The sequence below is a fragment of the Acanthochromis polyacanthus genome, chromosome 22 (genome assembly GCF_021347895.1).
Source record: "Acanthochromis polyacanthus isolate Apoly-LR-REF ecotype Palm Island chromosome 22, KAUST_Apoly_ChrSc, whole genome shotgun sequence".
Classification (NCBI taxonomy): domain Eukaryota; kingdom Metazoa; phylum Chordata; class Actinopteri; family Pomacentridae; genus Acanthochromis; species Acanthochromis polyacanthus.
The window spans coordinates 9106108-9122299 of NC_067134.1; the positions used below are offsets into that span (position 1 = coordinate 9106108).

Below are 16192 nucleotides of genomic sequence, written 5' to 3' on the forward strand. Positions count from 1 at the left end.
TGTTTAAGTTGTGGATATCCTAAATTTGTGACTAAATGTAGCTCTATAAGCTAATGTCCATCAGTTTCAGTTCAAAGTGGACACTCAGACTAAGGGCAGTTCAGGAGCGCTAGCAACGGGTACCATGACAAAGACTTCTATGGTGGTTAATGACTTCCGGCCAAGCTTAAAAACAGCAGTTAACTTGTACATCGGTCTGAAAATGAGGTACTTCACTGGTAAATGTTACATTTTCATGGTTAAAAATGAGCATTATCATTGTACTTCTTTTGTTTTAGCAAGGAATTATTTATTAACATTTAGACAGAGAATACAACAACTGAAGATCGTCCAAGCTGCGAACATGCTAACTTTATCTCACTGGTCTCAGCACTGGTACCAGTTTTCTCCCTCTACCTTCATTCTGGATGTTTTGTATCCGATACTAGTGCTGCTTTTCTACCATACTTTAACATCCTCTCTGCAGTGGGAGTCTACTTTCTGAGGAGCTTGTGGACAATTTGCAGCATCAAAATCTGAATCTGTGCACTGAACCGTCCACGAAACTCAATCGCTCATGTCTTGGCCAACGTCCGATCAACTTAACAGGGTCAGTGTTCACGCTAGAGCTGCGACGACTCATCGATTAGCGTCAGTTAGTAAATTAGGCACCAACAAAAGTCCAAATCCTCTCATTCCTGCTTCCTAAATGTAAATGTTCTCCGGTTTCTTTCGTCCTCTATGACGGGAAACTGATTGTGGACAACGTTGTGAGCAACATTTCCACCAGTTTACAGCCCAAAAACAGAGAAACTAAGTGATTCCTACCAACCGTCTGCAGAGGATCAGTTCATCCCGACACTGTATTCACTGTACAACTGCTGAGACTTGAGAATGCACTGACGTCTGCTAAAAATAGTTCTGACAGGGCAAAAAATGTCGAACAGAGGATCTACAGAGTATTGTGACAGATTCACATCACAGCTGACAGTCTTCAGGAAACACTCAGAAAGACGTCCTCTTTAACAGAGTAAACACACAATTAACCTTCCGAACCCACAAAACCAACAGTGGGGCTAAAGGGCTCGTTATCTTTAACAACATGCCACAATGACACCCTTTCCCAGAGCCAGAAGCCATAACAAGGGAGAGAATAAGCCGATTCTCAATTTCCTGATGGTCTGTGAATGAAGCAGGAATAAAACACAATCTGGAAAATGATCCAAATAGGAGCTCAAAATGACGACATTTCATCCAAATCACTTTTTCTACATTTAAAAATACGCCAAAATAAACAGATTTTGTGAATAACGCAAAATTTAAGGACTTTTCAGGTGAACTGCAGGCAGTGTTTCCACAGAGACTGAGAGGAAAATCAAAGCTCCTGGATGAATCAAATAAAAGCAGCATGGCTCAGAAACAGAACAGAGGAGCAGGTTGTTGGAGATACATTCAGCATGGTGAAACATCTTTCTACAGACGATGAGCAGAGTAGAGAGGAAACGTCTAGAGAAAATCATAAAAACAAGACATAAACTGGCAAAAAGGAGGCAGAAAGTGACCTTAACAAGACAAAATGTGCAAAGATGCAGAAAGAATTCCCAAAATGGGAGATGAAATGTCAAAATTGGCCACAAAATGACATAAAACAACACAAACGAGACACAAACGGACCGAAACAAGGCACAAAATGAGAAAAACAAGACATGAAGAAGCAAAAATGAGACACAAAACAGCAAAAAGGAGACAGAAGAGACCTTAATGAGACAAATTGTGCGAAAGATGCAAAAAAATGACCAAAATGACACACAAAACGTCAAAATCGGTCATGAAATCACAAAAAACGAGCCACAAAACACAAACAAGACAAAAAATGATAGAAATGAGATACAAAACAACAAAAAGGAGACAGAAAGTTAACGAGACAAAATGTACTACAGATGCAAAAAAAAAATCAAAATGAGACAAAACAACATACAATACCACAAACGAGACACAAAACAACATCAAATAACACAAACGAGAGACATAAGGACCAAAACAAGACATAAATGAGAAAAACAAGACAAAAAATGACCAAAACGAGACACAAAACTGGACAAAACGAGGCCAACAAAACGACCAAAAGAAGACACAAAACAACACAAACGAGGCACATATGGACCAAACCAAGACACAAAATGACAAAAAAAGACAAGAAATTACCAAAACACGACCCAAAACAACAACTGAAGTTGTTGGAGATGCATTCAGCATGGTGGGACATCTGTCTACAGCTGAAGAAAAGAGCAGAGAGGAAAAGTCTGGAGACAGAAAAACATCCACATCATGCTGATCTTTTGATTCTTTCCCAGTTTTGTTCACACCTGTGGTCAAACGTTGAGTCTGATGACTCGTCTGTGACGCACCAAAATCATCCGTTTCATCAAAGCCACTTAATCCTGAGTTTCATTAAAAAAGAGCCAAAACTAAACCACCTGCTCTCACCAGATTCTGTAGAAAACACTCCACTCTGAGCAACCATCAAGCCAGGCTTCAGAGGATCAGTCCTAAAATGCTAACGCTAACGTCTACCTCCACCTGCATGTGAGGCGTTCAGGGAACATCTGTAAACTGCACCATCCATCTAGAGGCGTCTTGAAAACTATTCTATTTGTATTTTGACTCGAGGAAATGCCTTTCAAAGTCCTATTTTGATGAAGATATGTGGACATTAGCAGCTAGCTGAATGAGAAAGAGAATTAAAAATGAGTAACAGTGGTCGGAACAATCAGGATTATCACTTTAATTTCATCAAGCCCGACCTGTGGAGACTCCATTTATTTAGATGACTGCATTCAATAGGAGAAGTCTCTTTTTGACTGGATTTTATTTCCGTTTCGTGTGACTAAGATGGTATAAAAAGGAGGATTTTTTGCAGAAAAACCAACGTCTTCTTTTTTTAACCAGTGAAAGCATTAGCTCTGGTTTAAAAACAGCCCATCAGTACTCCGGAGTTGATCGATACTTGAGTTTTGGCCGACGGCCGGCTGTTATGTTTGCTGAGTTTGGGCTTTTTTTTCTGCCTCGTAAGTAACAAGTCACAGCGAAGGAAGGAGCACGTGGATGTTGCCAACACGACTGGACAAACTGAATCATTTCACACTTGTTGTTGCTAAAAATCCACACAATACGACAAAATGAGTCATTCAAACACAGAAAACATCATCTGAAGATCATTAGAAACCCAAATAAAAGACTACAAGTCCAATCATTTCCTATCAGTCATATGCTCACAGTAGCGTTACTTTCTACTGCATTTAATGCTCTGATGGGTTTGGAAGTCATGTTATCTTAAAAAAAAAAAGTAATTTATCAGAACCAGAAATTGTAAAAACCTCCAACAGTGACGAGCAGTTTTGTTGGGAAATTACTCAAATAGAGATATTTCATCTAAATCATTTTAATTCTATGGGTGCTGTTCTGAAATTTGTTAAAAAAAAAAAACATTAGCTCTAGCTAGATTCTGTAAAAAATAAAAATTTTGTGTTTTTCAGCGCAACTGTGAAGCCGTGATTGACTTGGCTGCTAACAACGGTCAGCTGATAAAAATTCCTTAACTTTCCAGCTGAACTGCAGGCAGTGCACAGCAGAGAAAACTTGGAATAATAACATTGCACATGTTAATTCCAGGTTCTTTTCATTTTTGGTCCAATCATCAAAGACATTCAAGTTTTTTTCTTTCCGATTTATGATATTCTAACTTCGCTCTGCTTCCTCAGAGGTTCAGGACTTCATACTACAGTGAAAAATGAACCAACAGTGAATACAAATGCGACAGGAGCTAAAAATAAAATTCAAATTTCAGATGCTAAGTTCCCCTCAGCTTTGTCTTTTAAAGACACGTTTGGTAGCACTTCCTGTCTGACCCACAGGTCATTAAATAAACAAAACCTGTTCAGTAAAACTGCTGCACGATGGAAACAACTTGTAAAACTGTGACTCATTATTTGTTTCGATGCCAGAACGGAGCAGTTTAATAATTGACAGCAGTTTATCAGAACCTGAAAGCACTTCCCGTCGAGTGATTCGCAGTTCTGAGGAACAAAACGCAGGAAAATTAGCACAACAAGCATCTGAAGTGGTGAAAATTTTGATATTTTATGGGACTTGTGCATGTGTGTTGCAAAAATGGCTCCAACCCCCCCCGTACATTTGTAAAAATTGGTCTCCGCAGGAAGTTTCACCGACATCTATGAAATTTAGTAGGTGTATGTACAACAGGAAGTCCACCATTTTGAATTCATTGTGAGATTTCTATTGATTTTTTCATCATTTTCAGGGGTTATTTTTGGGTCTGGGGTAACTCCAAGACAACTCAGATTTGCCAAATATATACAAAACAGGCATTAATGATGAAAAGTTATGAAAATCTTCCCCATCAGTCAAAGTGGATGACCATGCCGACCCCCTGAACTTCGATGCTTCACCATGAAACAGGAAGTGCTGTCTAACTCTCCTGTACATGCTCCAATCTGCCTCAAATTTCACATGTTTGATCAGAGTCCTGCCCTGATCACATCCATATGACAATATCCATTCTCAGTCCTAGCGCCAGCTGGTGGCAAGGAGCTGATCAACGGTGCTTGCAGCTTTAATTATTACAATTTTTCTAGGGCCTGAGCACCGACAGAGAGGCAAAGACTCTATTGGAATGCAATGAGTTATGAGTATAATCTAATTTTTGAGAAGCTAATGATGCTAAAAAATGCAGGAAAATTGCACAAACATCTAAGGTGGCAAAAATTTAATGTTTTTTGAGACTTGTGCGTATGTGTGGCAAAATGGCTCCATAGCGCCCCCTGCAACATCTGTGAAAATTTGCCTCCGCAGGATATTTTCACCTACATTGATGTTTTTGTAATTTGTACAACAGGAAGTCCACCATTTGAAATGTATAACATATTTTTGACCTTTTTTTGAACTCTCACATTCACAGATTTAATGTCAATTCACAAACATCTCCAGAAACTCCTGAAAACTCTTGAAAGACGTAAACTTCAAGAGATGTGGACGTCTGAAAGGGATTAATTGAAGAATTTCATTGGGTGAAATTTGATGAAAATGTTGGAATTTCAGCTAAAAAAATGAAATTCAGATGCTAGAGATGAGTCCACCTTGGCTGACACTGAATGACTCAATTACTGGATTAGCTTGGTACCAAAGTGTTCTAATGCCAGTTTTGTAAAGCCCAATGATTAGGACTGGTATTAGAGGGTGTAGATATTGGAGTTAAGACTATATTTAAGTTGTGATTTTACCTCAGTAATGTACATATCGGGGATCAAAACACTACTTTACCTGAATATAATAGAAGAATAAATCATTAAGGAGGTTAATTAGACTAATTAAGAGTTGAAATTTGGATTTCTTGGATCCTTTATTGGTTTCTCCTTAAGGTATTGAACTATTTCAGAAGGAAAAGGTGCCAGGGAAAGTGTGGTTGGATGTCTGCAGGGGTCACCTCAGGTCACGGCAGGTTGTTCATGCTCCCATTAACAGACGACTGTCGCTGCACGCACACATCTACAGAAATACTCACAGCATGGGCGACATTTGATCGTCCTACGCTGCACTAATTTAAGCCAAGTCACACACAGGAGAGCCCGCAGACATATGGCAGCGGCCTCAGCAGTGGACCGGACCTCTGGTTCCCTAACTGGTCTTAATGGAAGCTTCTGGGTTCATCAGAGCAACTTAAAACAAAAAAAACAGCTCCTCCATTAAATCAATGTCAGATAGTAGGTGGTCTACTACTAATGTCTGCTCTCATTAATTAATTAATTAATTAATTAACCTCACCCCTCGGTAGCTCAGCTAACCAGCAGTTTCTACACAGTGAGACAGCTCATTTAAGGCAGAAACAGCCACAACTCTCCCTCCCACCCAGTACCAAACTCCATTGAGAAATAGCGCGTTTTTAAATGAACTCTTCACCTTCGCGCATTCTCACGTTTAAGAACACAACTCCTGGCTTATTTTTAACATTTTATATTCACGCTTTCATTCGGCATAATCCAACAGACAGTCTGACGGCCCTGCTTCACTCAAACGCCAACTTTTTGGTTCTGTTCGCCGCCCGCACTCCCCAAATTCCCACGTCGAAATGCACAGCGGGCAGCCGCAGCTAGCAGTTAGAAAACTTTAAAATACGTACAAAAGAAGAGGTGCTTTGTGGGTTAGATATACGCCGAACTGGGTATCGGGTGTGGAAGATGTGGGAAATGTGTCAGCTGAGGTTAAACAAGGTGTGTGGGTGCACCGACAAGCGAGGAAATCTTAAATTGTCAGATTTCAAAATGGAGTTCGACGTCGGTTTGGACTTAATTAGCCGCCAGCAGCAGCAGCGACGCAAAGAGACGTGTCTTACCGAGGAGGAGCAGAGCAAAGGTGAGCGGCAAGAGGCGCGTCTCCATTCCCGCTGACGTCTAGTTCCACTCCGCTGCTTTCCCCGTGATTCCTCCGGGCTTCTTTGTCCTGCGTGGGGCTCACACCGGTCCGCTCCCGCCGCCGTCCGACGATCCAATAAAAAAAAGTCTAGAGGCACCGCACCGACCGCACCGCACCGCACCGCACACCGGGCGGAGCCGCGACGCAAATCGGACGCACAGAGCTGCTTTAATCCGGAGACACCAAGTCCGAGACCCGGTGGAGCGTTTACATGGTCCACACACCGACACCGAACCGGTTTAACGAGTGAGAGGGAAGGAGGAGGAGGACGGGGAGGGAGGAGGGAGGAAGAGGAGGGAGGAGGTCCCAGGTGGAGACAAACATCAAGTTTTATGGTTCACATATTTTATTATCTGTCGTCACGTGATGTGTCCCAGAATTCATACTAATGTCTTCATTTCTGTCTGTTGTGACTAAGTGGATTTAACTTGGAGTTGGTTTTTAACTGTGATGCGTTCAAGGACACCAGAGAGATGAGGCCAGTGAAGCCTGATCAGTCAATAAAAAAAGTCAAATTTAAAGAGATTTTAGGCAAATAAACTGATGACAAGTACCAAGGAGTTGCACTGAATTGTATTCTATCCAGTCTTTTTATCATATTGCATTTTATCATATCGCATTTTTATCATATGTCAGACTTTATCATATTGCATTTTATCATATCACATTTTATCATATTCCATTTTATCATCACATTTTATCATATTGAATTTTGTCATATCGCATTTTATCATATCACATTTTATCATATTCCATTTTATCATCCCATTTTATCATACCACATTTTATCATGTCACATTTTACCATATCACGTTATCACATTTTCTCATATCACATTGTATCATTGCATTGTATCATTGCATTTTATCATTGCATTTTATCATATTCCATTTTATCATCGCATTTTATCATATTCCATTTTGTCATCACATTTTATCATATTCCATTTTATCATATCGCATTTTATCATATCACATTTTATCATATTCCATTTTATCATCACATTTTATCATATTGCATTTTGTCATATCGCATTTTATCATATCGCATTTTATCATCGCATTTTATCATATCCCATTTTATCATATCATTTTATGGCATTTTATCATCGCATTTTATCATCACATTTTGTTAGCACATTTTATAATATCAGATTTTATCACATTTATCATATCGCATTTTATCGTACTGCATCGACAATATTGGATCATATTATATCATATTTTTTGCATCACATCACGTCGTATTGTATTATATCACATTGTACTGTGTTTTATCATATCTCATATCATATCACATCATTTCACATTGTATTTTGTTGCGTCGTGTCTTATCATATTTTATGATATTGCATCACATTGCACCGCATTGTATCTCACCATATTGTACCAAATAGCACTGCATTCGGTCATATATAGTATCGTATTGTATCGCATCACATTTATCATATCATATCACATTGTATCACATTATAACATGACATACCGTCGATCATCACATCTTACTGTATCGTATAGTTTTTTATCTAACATATATATATATATTTGTATATATATATCATCAATTATATCTTATTGTAAATGAACAAAGACACTGTGAGAAGCAAATCTCTTTTCTGTTAATTCTGACATAATAAAACTTTACTCTAAAATCATCATAAAAAAATATAAAACTGAGTGTAGTATGGATTGTTAAGGAAAAAGAGAAGGTTTTAAATGTAGGGGGTTTATTAAATACACATAATAAACAGGAAGCGTTAAAATCAAAAAATGTCAACAATGTGGAGGAGAGGCAGTAATTTAATGCAGAAAGCGACTAAAATACACATTTTACCAACTATTTAAAGATAAGCAGAGAGAAGAAGCCGTTTTAACCCAACCAGACTCCTTCCTGTTGTGTGTTTTTATTTAAACCCAGCAGGAGGTTAAAGTTCAGCGTCTGCGGCCTCGAGGTCGGAGGTTAAAACCAAACACAGCATCTGTTCAGACCAACTTATCTGGCTGCTCTGTCACTCATTAACCAGCTCAACTGGAGCAGCTTTTATTAGACTGAACTCCTGCCAGACCATAAACCAGCTCACAGAGAGGAAGAACGTGAAAAGGAAACGATGATCCATAAACTCTTCACCTGAGCAGCTTTTTTTGGACTTTAAACGCTGAATTCTGACTAAACGGAGGGAAAAGGTGGAGCCTGACGCCCCCTGCTGGCTGCTAGAAGAAGCATTCCTTTACTCAGGAGTAAAAATACTCCATTACCAGTAAAAGTACTGCATGAAACATTCAGTTTGAGCAGCAGAATGGAGTCAAAGTTTAGAGTTTAATTTAGTTTGTGGCCGGTTGAGAGGACATCAGTAAAATCACTCAGCTTCACATCACCAGTATTTTATTGATTTGATTTATTTTATTATAACTCTTAACAACAGAGCCTTTTTAAATGGATTTTTATGAGAACTGTGTAAAAACAAAACGCTACGGCTCCATCTGGTGGACGAAATCTGTAAATATGCATCAGACATGAAATCAGCAGCAAAATGCATTAAAAGTCATAAAAAGTCCTCCTTTCAACACAGCAGCTGTGAAGAGTAATGTTTATTTTAAGCTACACCATTTTTAACAGCAAGAAGACGGTATAAATAGAAATAATTATCAGATTTTCAACTTTCCTGTGTTTAATCTGCTCCCTTGTGACGTCCCGTTCCATTAGAAAACCAAATCGAAGCTTGAAAGTTGCTTAATTCTGAGATTTTTAATCTGAAATTTGGCCAAAAATAACAAATAAAATCAAAAGTTAGCTTTAACCAGATTCTGCAAAAAAACACAAAATTCTGTGTTACACGGTTCAACTGTGAAGTCGTAACTAACTCAGCTGCAACCAACAGCTACAAGACAAAAAATATTTTTAAAAAAATTCTGGGACTTTTTGGTTGAACTGCAGGCAGTGTATGGAAACAAATGTCATCATGAAAAAAGCGAGTCTTGAAATGACAAAAAACAGAGAGAATGACACAAATGAGACATAGAATGACAACAGAAGCAACACAAAACAAATTTCAACAAAAAATAGACACAAAATGACAAAATGAATTGGCAAAAGCAAGACATAAAAGAAGAAAAAATGACAAACAAGTGACCACCAGTTTGTCTAAAACACTGGAGTTCTGGTTGGAGGTCATTAGCTACCACAGAAGTCTTTGTCATGGTGCCCTGTTGCTAGGCAAACTCCCACAATGCTTTCTGCTTTTCAACATGAACTGCAGTCAGAGTGACGCCTGGTGTAACAATATGTCAGAAAAAGAGACACAAAACTGCACAAAAACTAAAAAGAGACACAAAATGACCAAAAAAAGTAACACAAAACAACAAAATGAAACTCAAACAGCAAACACTGGCCACAAAATAACTGAAAATGACAAAAAAGAACACAACAAAAGCAACAAATTGACAAAATCAAGGCACAAAATGAGCCAAAATGACAAACAAGTGACCACCAGTTTGTCTGAAACACAGGAGTTCTGGTTGGAGGTCATTAACGACCACAGAAGTCTTTGTCATGGTGCCCTGTTGCTAGCTACAGTCCGAAAACAACAAAAATAGACACAAAATAAGACACTGAACAACAATAAAAGCAACACAAAACAACAAAAGGAACCTCAAATAACAAAAACTGGACACAACATAACAAAAATTGTTAAATAACGCAGTGATACTGTTTATTTTTCAGCATTTCTAACCCCTGTGGGCACTTTAAAAATGCTGTGCAGGTATATTACCTTTTTTTGTTACTGTAAAATTAAGAATTAAGACAAGATTTTTTGTCATTTTAGCATGTTCTGTCCAGTGTTTCTTTGCTTCTATAGTTTATTTTACTGTGAAAAATGAGCCTCAGTGAGTAAAAATGTGCGAATAAACATCCAGAAATTGCTGCTCAGAGTTCAAACCACTTTGTTTTTGTTGAATCTCAAGCGTTCAACATATTTAGCACGTTCATTTTCTTCTGAGATTTCTATAAAGGCTCCTTTTGTTTCCAGATTTATGAAATTCAGAAGGGAAATGTTAAACCTGTGTGTCAGAGATTGAAATCACTAAAACACTTCTGTTTTCCACTCTTACCATCACTCTAAAATGACGTTTAACAGCACTGTTTTCTCTGGTTTGTTTCTTTTAAAGACGACAACATGCTTGGGCAGATTAAAAGGTGTGAAAATAATAAAGCCGAACACGAAAAAGAGTACCGAAAAAACCTCAAACAAAATGACCTCATGTTAAAACAGCAGCAAAAAGGTCCACTTTGGCAGCTAAATGTTGTCGTTTTCTGTCAGGATAAAGCTGTCAGTGACAGGAAAACACACACACACAGATCACAATCTCACACTCACATGGCGCTCAGCGAGTTGCACTCGACAAAAACCACAAACACATTTTCAGCAAAAACACACAGGATATGTGGAGGACATCTGTCTGTAACGCTTCTCTGCATCGACCTGAAAGCATCGAGCTGCAGAGGTGAAAATGACGCAGCGCGCGCATTTATCTGGAACACACACATCATAATTGACAGCGTTTATTTTGAAAGACTTCACCGCAGACACAGTAAATGTTTGTTAAATTAAATGTCATACAGTTGAGGGTTTACATTTGGGTGAAAAATGAGCAAAACAGAAGAAAAATGACACGTAGTTTGTTTGGTAAAGAACAGATGCAGCAAAAAAAGATGTTAACACTACTACTACACAATGTGGGTGTAAAATTGGTCAAATGCACAAATCAGATCACGTTGTGGAGCAAAGAAAATGTGACTCGTATCAGTGCTACAGCTGTGCAACTTAGTTTGTAGGCAGCAAAAACAAAAGCAAAGAAATGGTTTACATGAGAAATCAGTTTGAATGATTAGTTTGGCATTTTGAGGATAAAACGACACAGATCTGCGATAAATGCTTCATCAAAACTAATAAAGTAGTTTGATAGTTTTCACTTAAATGCGCCATTAATTACCTTCAGTGCACATTTTAAACATCCCCTTTTTTTTTTAATCGGCAGCATTATTAATGAAAGACACAGACAGAGCGTTAATATTTATTTCACTATTGTTGCGTATTTATTATATATTTTTTAGGCTGCATTTCCCATGTTGTCTAGTTTTTACTGAGCAGTATCTTGCCTCAGAAATTTCCTCTGGCTTTAATTTAATGTTTGACCTCTGGTTGGAGGTCATTAACCTCCTCTGAAGTCTTTGTCATTATGGCCTGTAGCTAGCTAAACTCCCACAATGCTCTCTGCTTTAACATGAACTGTAGTCTGAGTGACGCCTCTCTGGTCTCTACAGTACTAAACAATACGAGGCAGCAACACAAGACATTACACTATACATTTACTGACTAGGGCTGGCCCGAATAATGGTTTCTAGCCTCCGAATATTCAGATAACGCTAACGCTAATGTCCGACGGGGGGCGGCGCTTGTGGTGGAGACGGCCTGAATATTCGGATCCGTTCATCTGGTCTCCCGGGTCCAAATTTTGCCTTCGTTTTGTCTTCAGTTAAACTGAAGAATTGCCAAACCACGGAGGTCTTCAGCATCTTGTCTTGTGTTTATGCAACGAAATGAAGCGTGACGTCAGAGTCTGCAGCAACCCGGCCATTCGGGTGGTGTTTACAAACACGAATGGAGGAGCCGAAATGAGCCGAAGAACATGGCGGGATGAGTCGAAGTGGGCCGAAGGCGCAGGGAAGAGACGAGCTCCGAATATTTTCATCTGGGGGAGGAGGGGGTGATCACATAGACATATGTGTATATGTTTATGTGATCACAGGACGAGATGAGCCGATGTGGGCCGAAGGTGGAGGGACAACAGTAACGCCGCATATTCTTTTCCGCCCGGTAACATCTGACCGGGGGGGGGCACGAATATTCGGATACCAAAATTAATATCCGGATACCGCCGTAGTGAACTAATATTCGGATATTCGACATATTCAGGATATTCGGGTCCAGCCCTATTACTGACATGCATATTTTCACAAAGCAAAATTATTAACAGCAATTCATTGATTATCTCTGCTTTATTTGAGATATCTCAAGATCAGAATATCCCTTTATCCTTTTTTGTTGTTTTTTTGTATTTTATTTCTGTATTTATTTGTGTTTGTCATAGTTGTATTTAGGCTTAAGTGGTTAAATTCTAATTCAATTTTTTTCTCATGTGCTTTTTTGTTAAAAAAAAGACTCATAAAAATGATCAATAATTATTAATATCAACCTGAAATGCAGCATTTTATCGTGATGAATTTTTTATCGATATTTCAGATGAGTAGATTGGTGACACTCGTACATTAGCTGTGTCCATTAGCCAGTTAGCTTAGCCTAGCATAAAGTCTGAATTACCCGGAATCAACCTGCTTTAACTCGCTGGTTACCATGGAAACGTGACAAAAACCTTTTCACTTGGTCAATAATTAAACTAACTCCAGTACACTTTTGTTAGTCTTTGAATTAGCGCCTGATCTTGTATCCAGCATTTTTTCAACAAAGTTTTAAGGTGGAGTTTGTGTTACATCACTTCCAAATATCGGTTATTGATCGCTCCCATTACTAATAATCAATACTGACTCTGAAAAACCACATCTGTCTCATATGTGAGCTTCAGAGGTTCTGATTGAGCCAATCTAGCTGTACTCTTGCAGGCTTTACGCTAAGCTAAGCTATGCTAAGTTGCTAAGCTTTAGCTTTATACACAGAGATCAGAGTGACACCAATCTACTCATTTAACGGCTGGCAAGAAAGTAAAAGAAGTCATTTGTCCAAAATGTCACGCAAATATGGAATAACTAGCAGTGACATGAAGTTGTAGGTAACTGTACACATTTACAGCTGAGTAAAATACACATTACATGTCCTGCACTGGAGCGCATTTATGTGCTATTTGACATATAATCTAAACCTATAAAACATATAAAAAGTATTTAAAAAACATCAGTTTGGAACTCAGTTTGACACGATTAAAAGTTTGATCATTCTCATAGTTTGTTTTCATCTCTTGTGAGACTCGGATAAACAGAACAGAACAGAACGAAGCACTAACATCAGAAAAGTGAAGATTTATAGTTTGAGTTCAGCTTTTAGGATTATAAACGTCTTAACAAAGTTTGCTCAGATTGTTTTCGATCCGATCGGAATGTCTAACGGCCACAGAGGAGCATCTTCCCCGGTGGAGTTCTGCTTCATCGGTGGAACGGAAACCAGAAGATGCCGTCTGCTCTCTGAACTCACACTTTTTTGGGAGCTTTCTTCCTCGGCTGAGGAAGAGGAGGCGGCTGCTCGTCGTTAGCCGGTTTGGGAGGCTGAGGGGGGAAACGGAGCGTCAGATAAACAGAAGCTTTCTACATTTCTTAGCTGTGGTTTTTTAATCCACGTCGACCCACCTGAGCGGATCTCCTGGGGCTGGGCTGAGGGGCTCCGTTGGCCTGGTCCGGGGTTTTGGGAAGAGGCTGGTTGCGGTGCTGCTTGGAGCGATGCTGTCGAGGTCCGGTGTGGCCGGCCGGCTGCTGCTGGTGGTGACGATGTTGGTGTTGGTGGTGCTGGTGGCGATCAGCAGGATGGCTATACTGTGGATGTTGTTCAGGACGCGTGAACTGCAAGCGAAACTCCCCCTCATCTGTCGAGTAAGAAGATAAGTTGACAGTTGGACCAGGAGAATCACATCTACAAGCAACATCTGGATCACCTCTGAGTTGTGGATTTGCTTTGAAGTTCAGTTAAAAATCCAGACCCCTCCATTAGGAAGTCAACGAAAGTCAGTACAACCTTCAGGACTGAGATTCAAACTGTGTTTTACCAATACTTTGTAGGCCCATTTGGACATGTACTGACAGACTCCTTGTCAAAATAGAAGAAGATTCTGACATTCCTTGTCGATCGTGTTGATCTAAATTCTCTTTAAAATGCCCCAAAGTGTTCTTTTGGATTCAAGCCAGGAGACAAACTTCTGTAGAACCTCTTGTGTGATTTAGTTCTCTGGATGGTTCTCATGAATATTCCTCTTCTTCAAGCTTCTGCACACTAGGACTTATCTTGTCAGACGTATTTTGGTTTATCCATAGACACTCATCTATAGTAAATATCTCTGACATCTTTTCATTCACTGTGGTAGTCCTGGTCAGGTTCACACCAAACATGTTGTCTTTGTGGTCATTTTGCATCTTTTTGTGTGCATTTATTGCCTCTTTGAAGTCACTTTGCTTATTTCAGAGGGATTTTGTGTCTCTTTGTGGTCATTTTGTGTCTTTCTGTGGTCATTGTGTGTCTCTTTATGTTTGTTTTTCAGCTCTTGAATCTTTACTGCTCATTCTGTGCGGTAGATTTGTTTCCTTTTTTGAAGACTTCCTTCCTTCTTTTGTGAAGTGTCGCAATTGGACTTTGCCATTTTTCCTGCATAGCAATTGTCCCTACCAAAGGCTTGAGTTTAATGTTGAAGACAAAACTGGCTTCTTCAGTTCAGAAGTGCTACAGGAGCCTTAAAGTGCTGCATGGAAGGTGGGGAGCTTCACATTTGCTTAAACTGTCTCTAGTGCAGTGGAATTTATTCATATTTGTTGTGAAATTCTCACCCTTCAGTCGCATTCTCTTCGTCCGTCTGGCCCGGAGGCAGCAAATAATAACCAGGATGATCAGCAACAAAACGATCCCTGATAAGGACGGATGTCGACAACAACACATGCAAAAGTGAACGATTAAAACAAACAATAACTCTGTGTGCCGTTCCTTCAAGCTTAACTCCAGTGTGAGGAAATGTAAACAAGACATTAGTTTATTCATCTAATCAAAGATGCAGCTGTATTTTACGCTAGCGACCAAACATACCAGCTCCTCCGCCGACAATGATCCAGATATCAATTCCGAATACTTTTTCAGGAAATGTAATACCTCCTGGAGGAAACACAGGAAGAGGAAATGTCTGATTTTTGTCGTATGGGAGGTAAAAGTCACTGGTTCAACCACATCTTGCTCCATAAAACAGTTAAATGACGGAACACCCACCAGATTTGGAGCAGTTTTGAGTTATGGACTCGCTGATCGCGAAGCTGACCTCGTTGGAAACGTTACAGGTAAATACCTCATTTTCAACTTTTGCGGATTCACGTTTCAGAGTTCGGCTTGTTGCCACCACCTTATCTTTCTGAAGCCATTGAAATTTGACATCCAGGTCTTTCTGTCGGGGAAAAAACAAAATGAACAGATTGGTTACGTGGTCATCTTAAGAACATGTAGATGTTTAAGGATAACAGAAAACACTGTGTGAACTCGAGTATATGGACTACTTTCTGACGGTTTGATTAGCTTGTCTTTAAATACACTGAGCCGTGTAACTAAACATGGAAGAATATTCATCAAACTGTTTTTACTTCATAATTTAAAGATAAAGGGCTCTTGATTTGGGGTTTCGTGGGAACTTGCTCGACATTAAACCAGAATCCCCGCCTCGTGGTTGGATGTCAAATTTCCATTGATTGTTCAGACTTTACTTTGGAAATTTTGGATATAAAACGTCATCACTTCATCCTTTTGTCCTCTTTGATAATTGAGTGGAATTTTCTAGTAATTCGTGTCTGAAGTCATCACACTCCCACCTCCGTGCTTCACCGTCAGGACTGTCGTAGATTGACTGTAGTGTAGTTATGGGTCAGTAATTTAAAACTTGACAAACTGGTCTCGAGTACACGTACTACTTTC

At 39.3% G+C, this 16192-nt stretch overlaps 2 protein-coding genes across 3 annotated transcripts in view; both read right to left on the reverse strand.

Moving 5' to 3' along the window:
- ptgfrnb (prostaglandin F2 receptor inhibitor b) overlaps positions 1-6754 on the reverse strand; it is a 98910-nt gene extending 92156 nt beyond the window's left edge. Inside the window, exon 1 of the mRNA XM_051941666.1 lies at positions 6389-6754. Coding sequence (XP_051797626.1) covers positions 6389-6434 — 46 coding nt within the window. The 5' untranslated portion in view covers positions 6435-6754. The remainder of the gene's footprint in view (positions 1-6388) is intronic.
- A 4258-nt stretch (positions 6755-11012) lies between these two features.
- The window catches only part of si:ch211-132g1.1 (T-cell surface antigen CD2), a 32500-nt gene continuing 27320 nt past the window's right edge, over positions 11013-16192 (reverse strand). For both annotated transcript variants that reach the window (XM_051941780.1, XM_051941779.1), the window contains 5 exons: positions 15500-15671; positions 15323-15388; positions 15070-15147; positions 13885-14117; positions 11013-13803 (listed from right to left, as the gene is read on the reverse strand). In XM_051941780.1, coding sequence (XP_051797740.1) covers positions 13729-13803; positions 13885-14117; positions 15070-15147; positions 15323-15388; positions 15500-15671 — 624 coding nt within the window. In that variant the 3' untranslated portion in view covers positions 11013-13728. The remainder of the gene's footprint in view (positions 13804-13884; positions 14118-15069; positions 15148-15322; positions 15389-15499; positions 15672-16192) is intronic.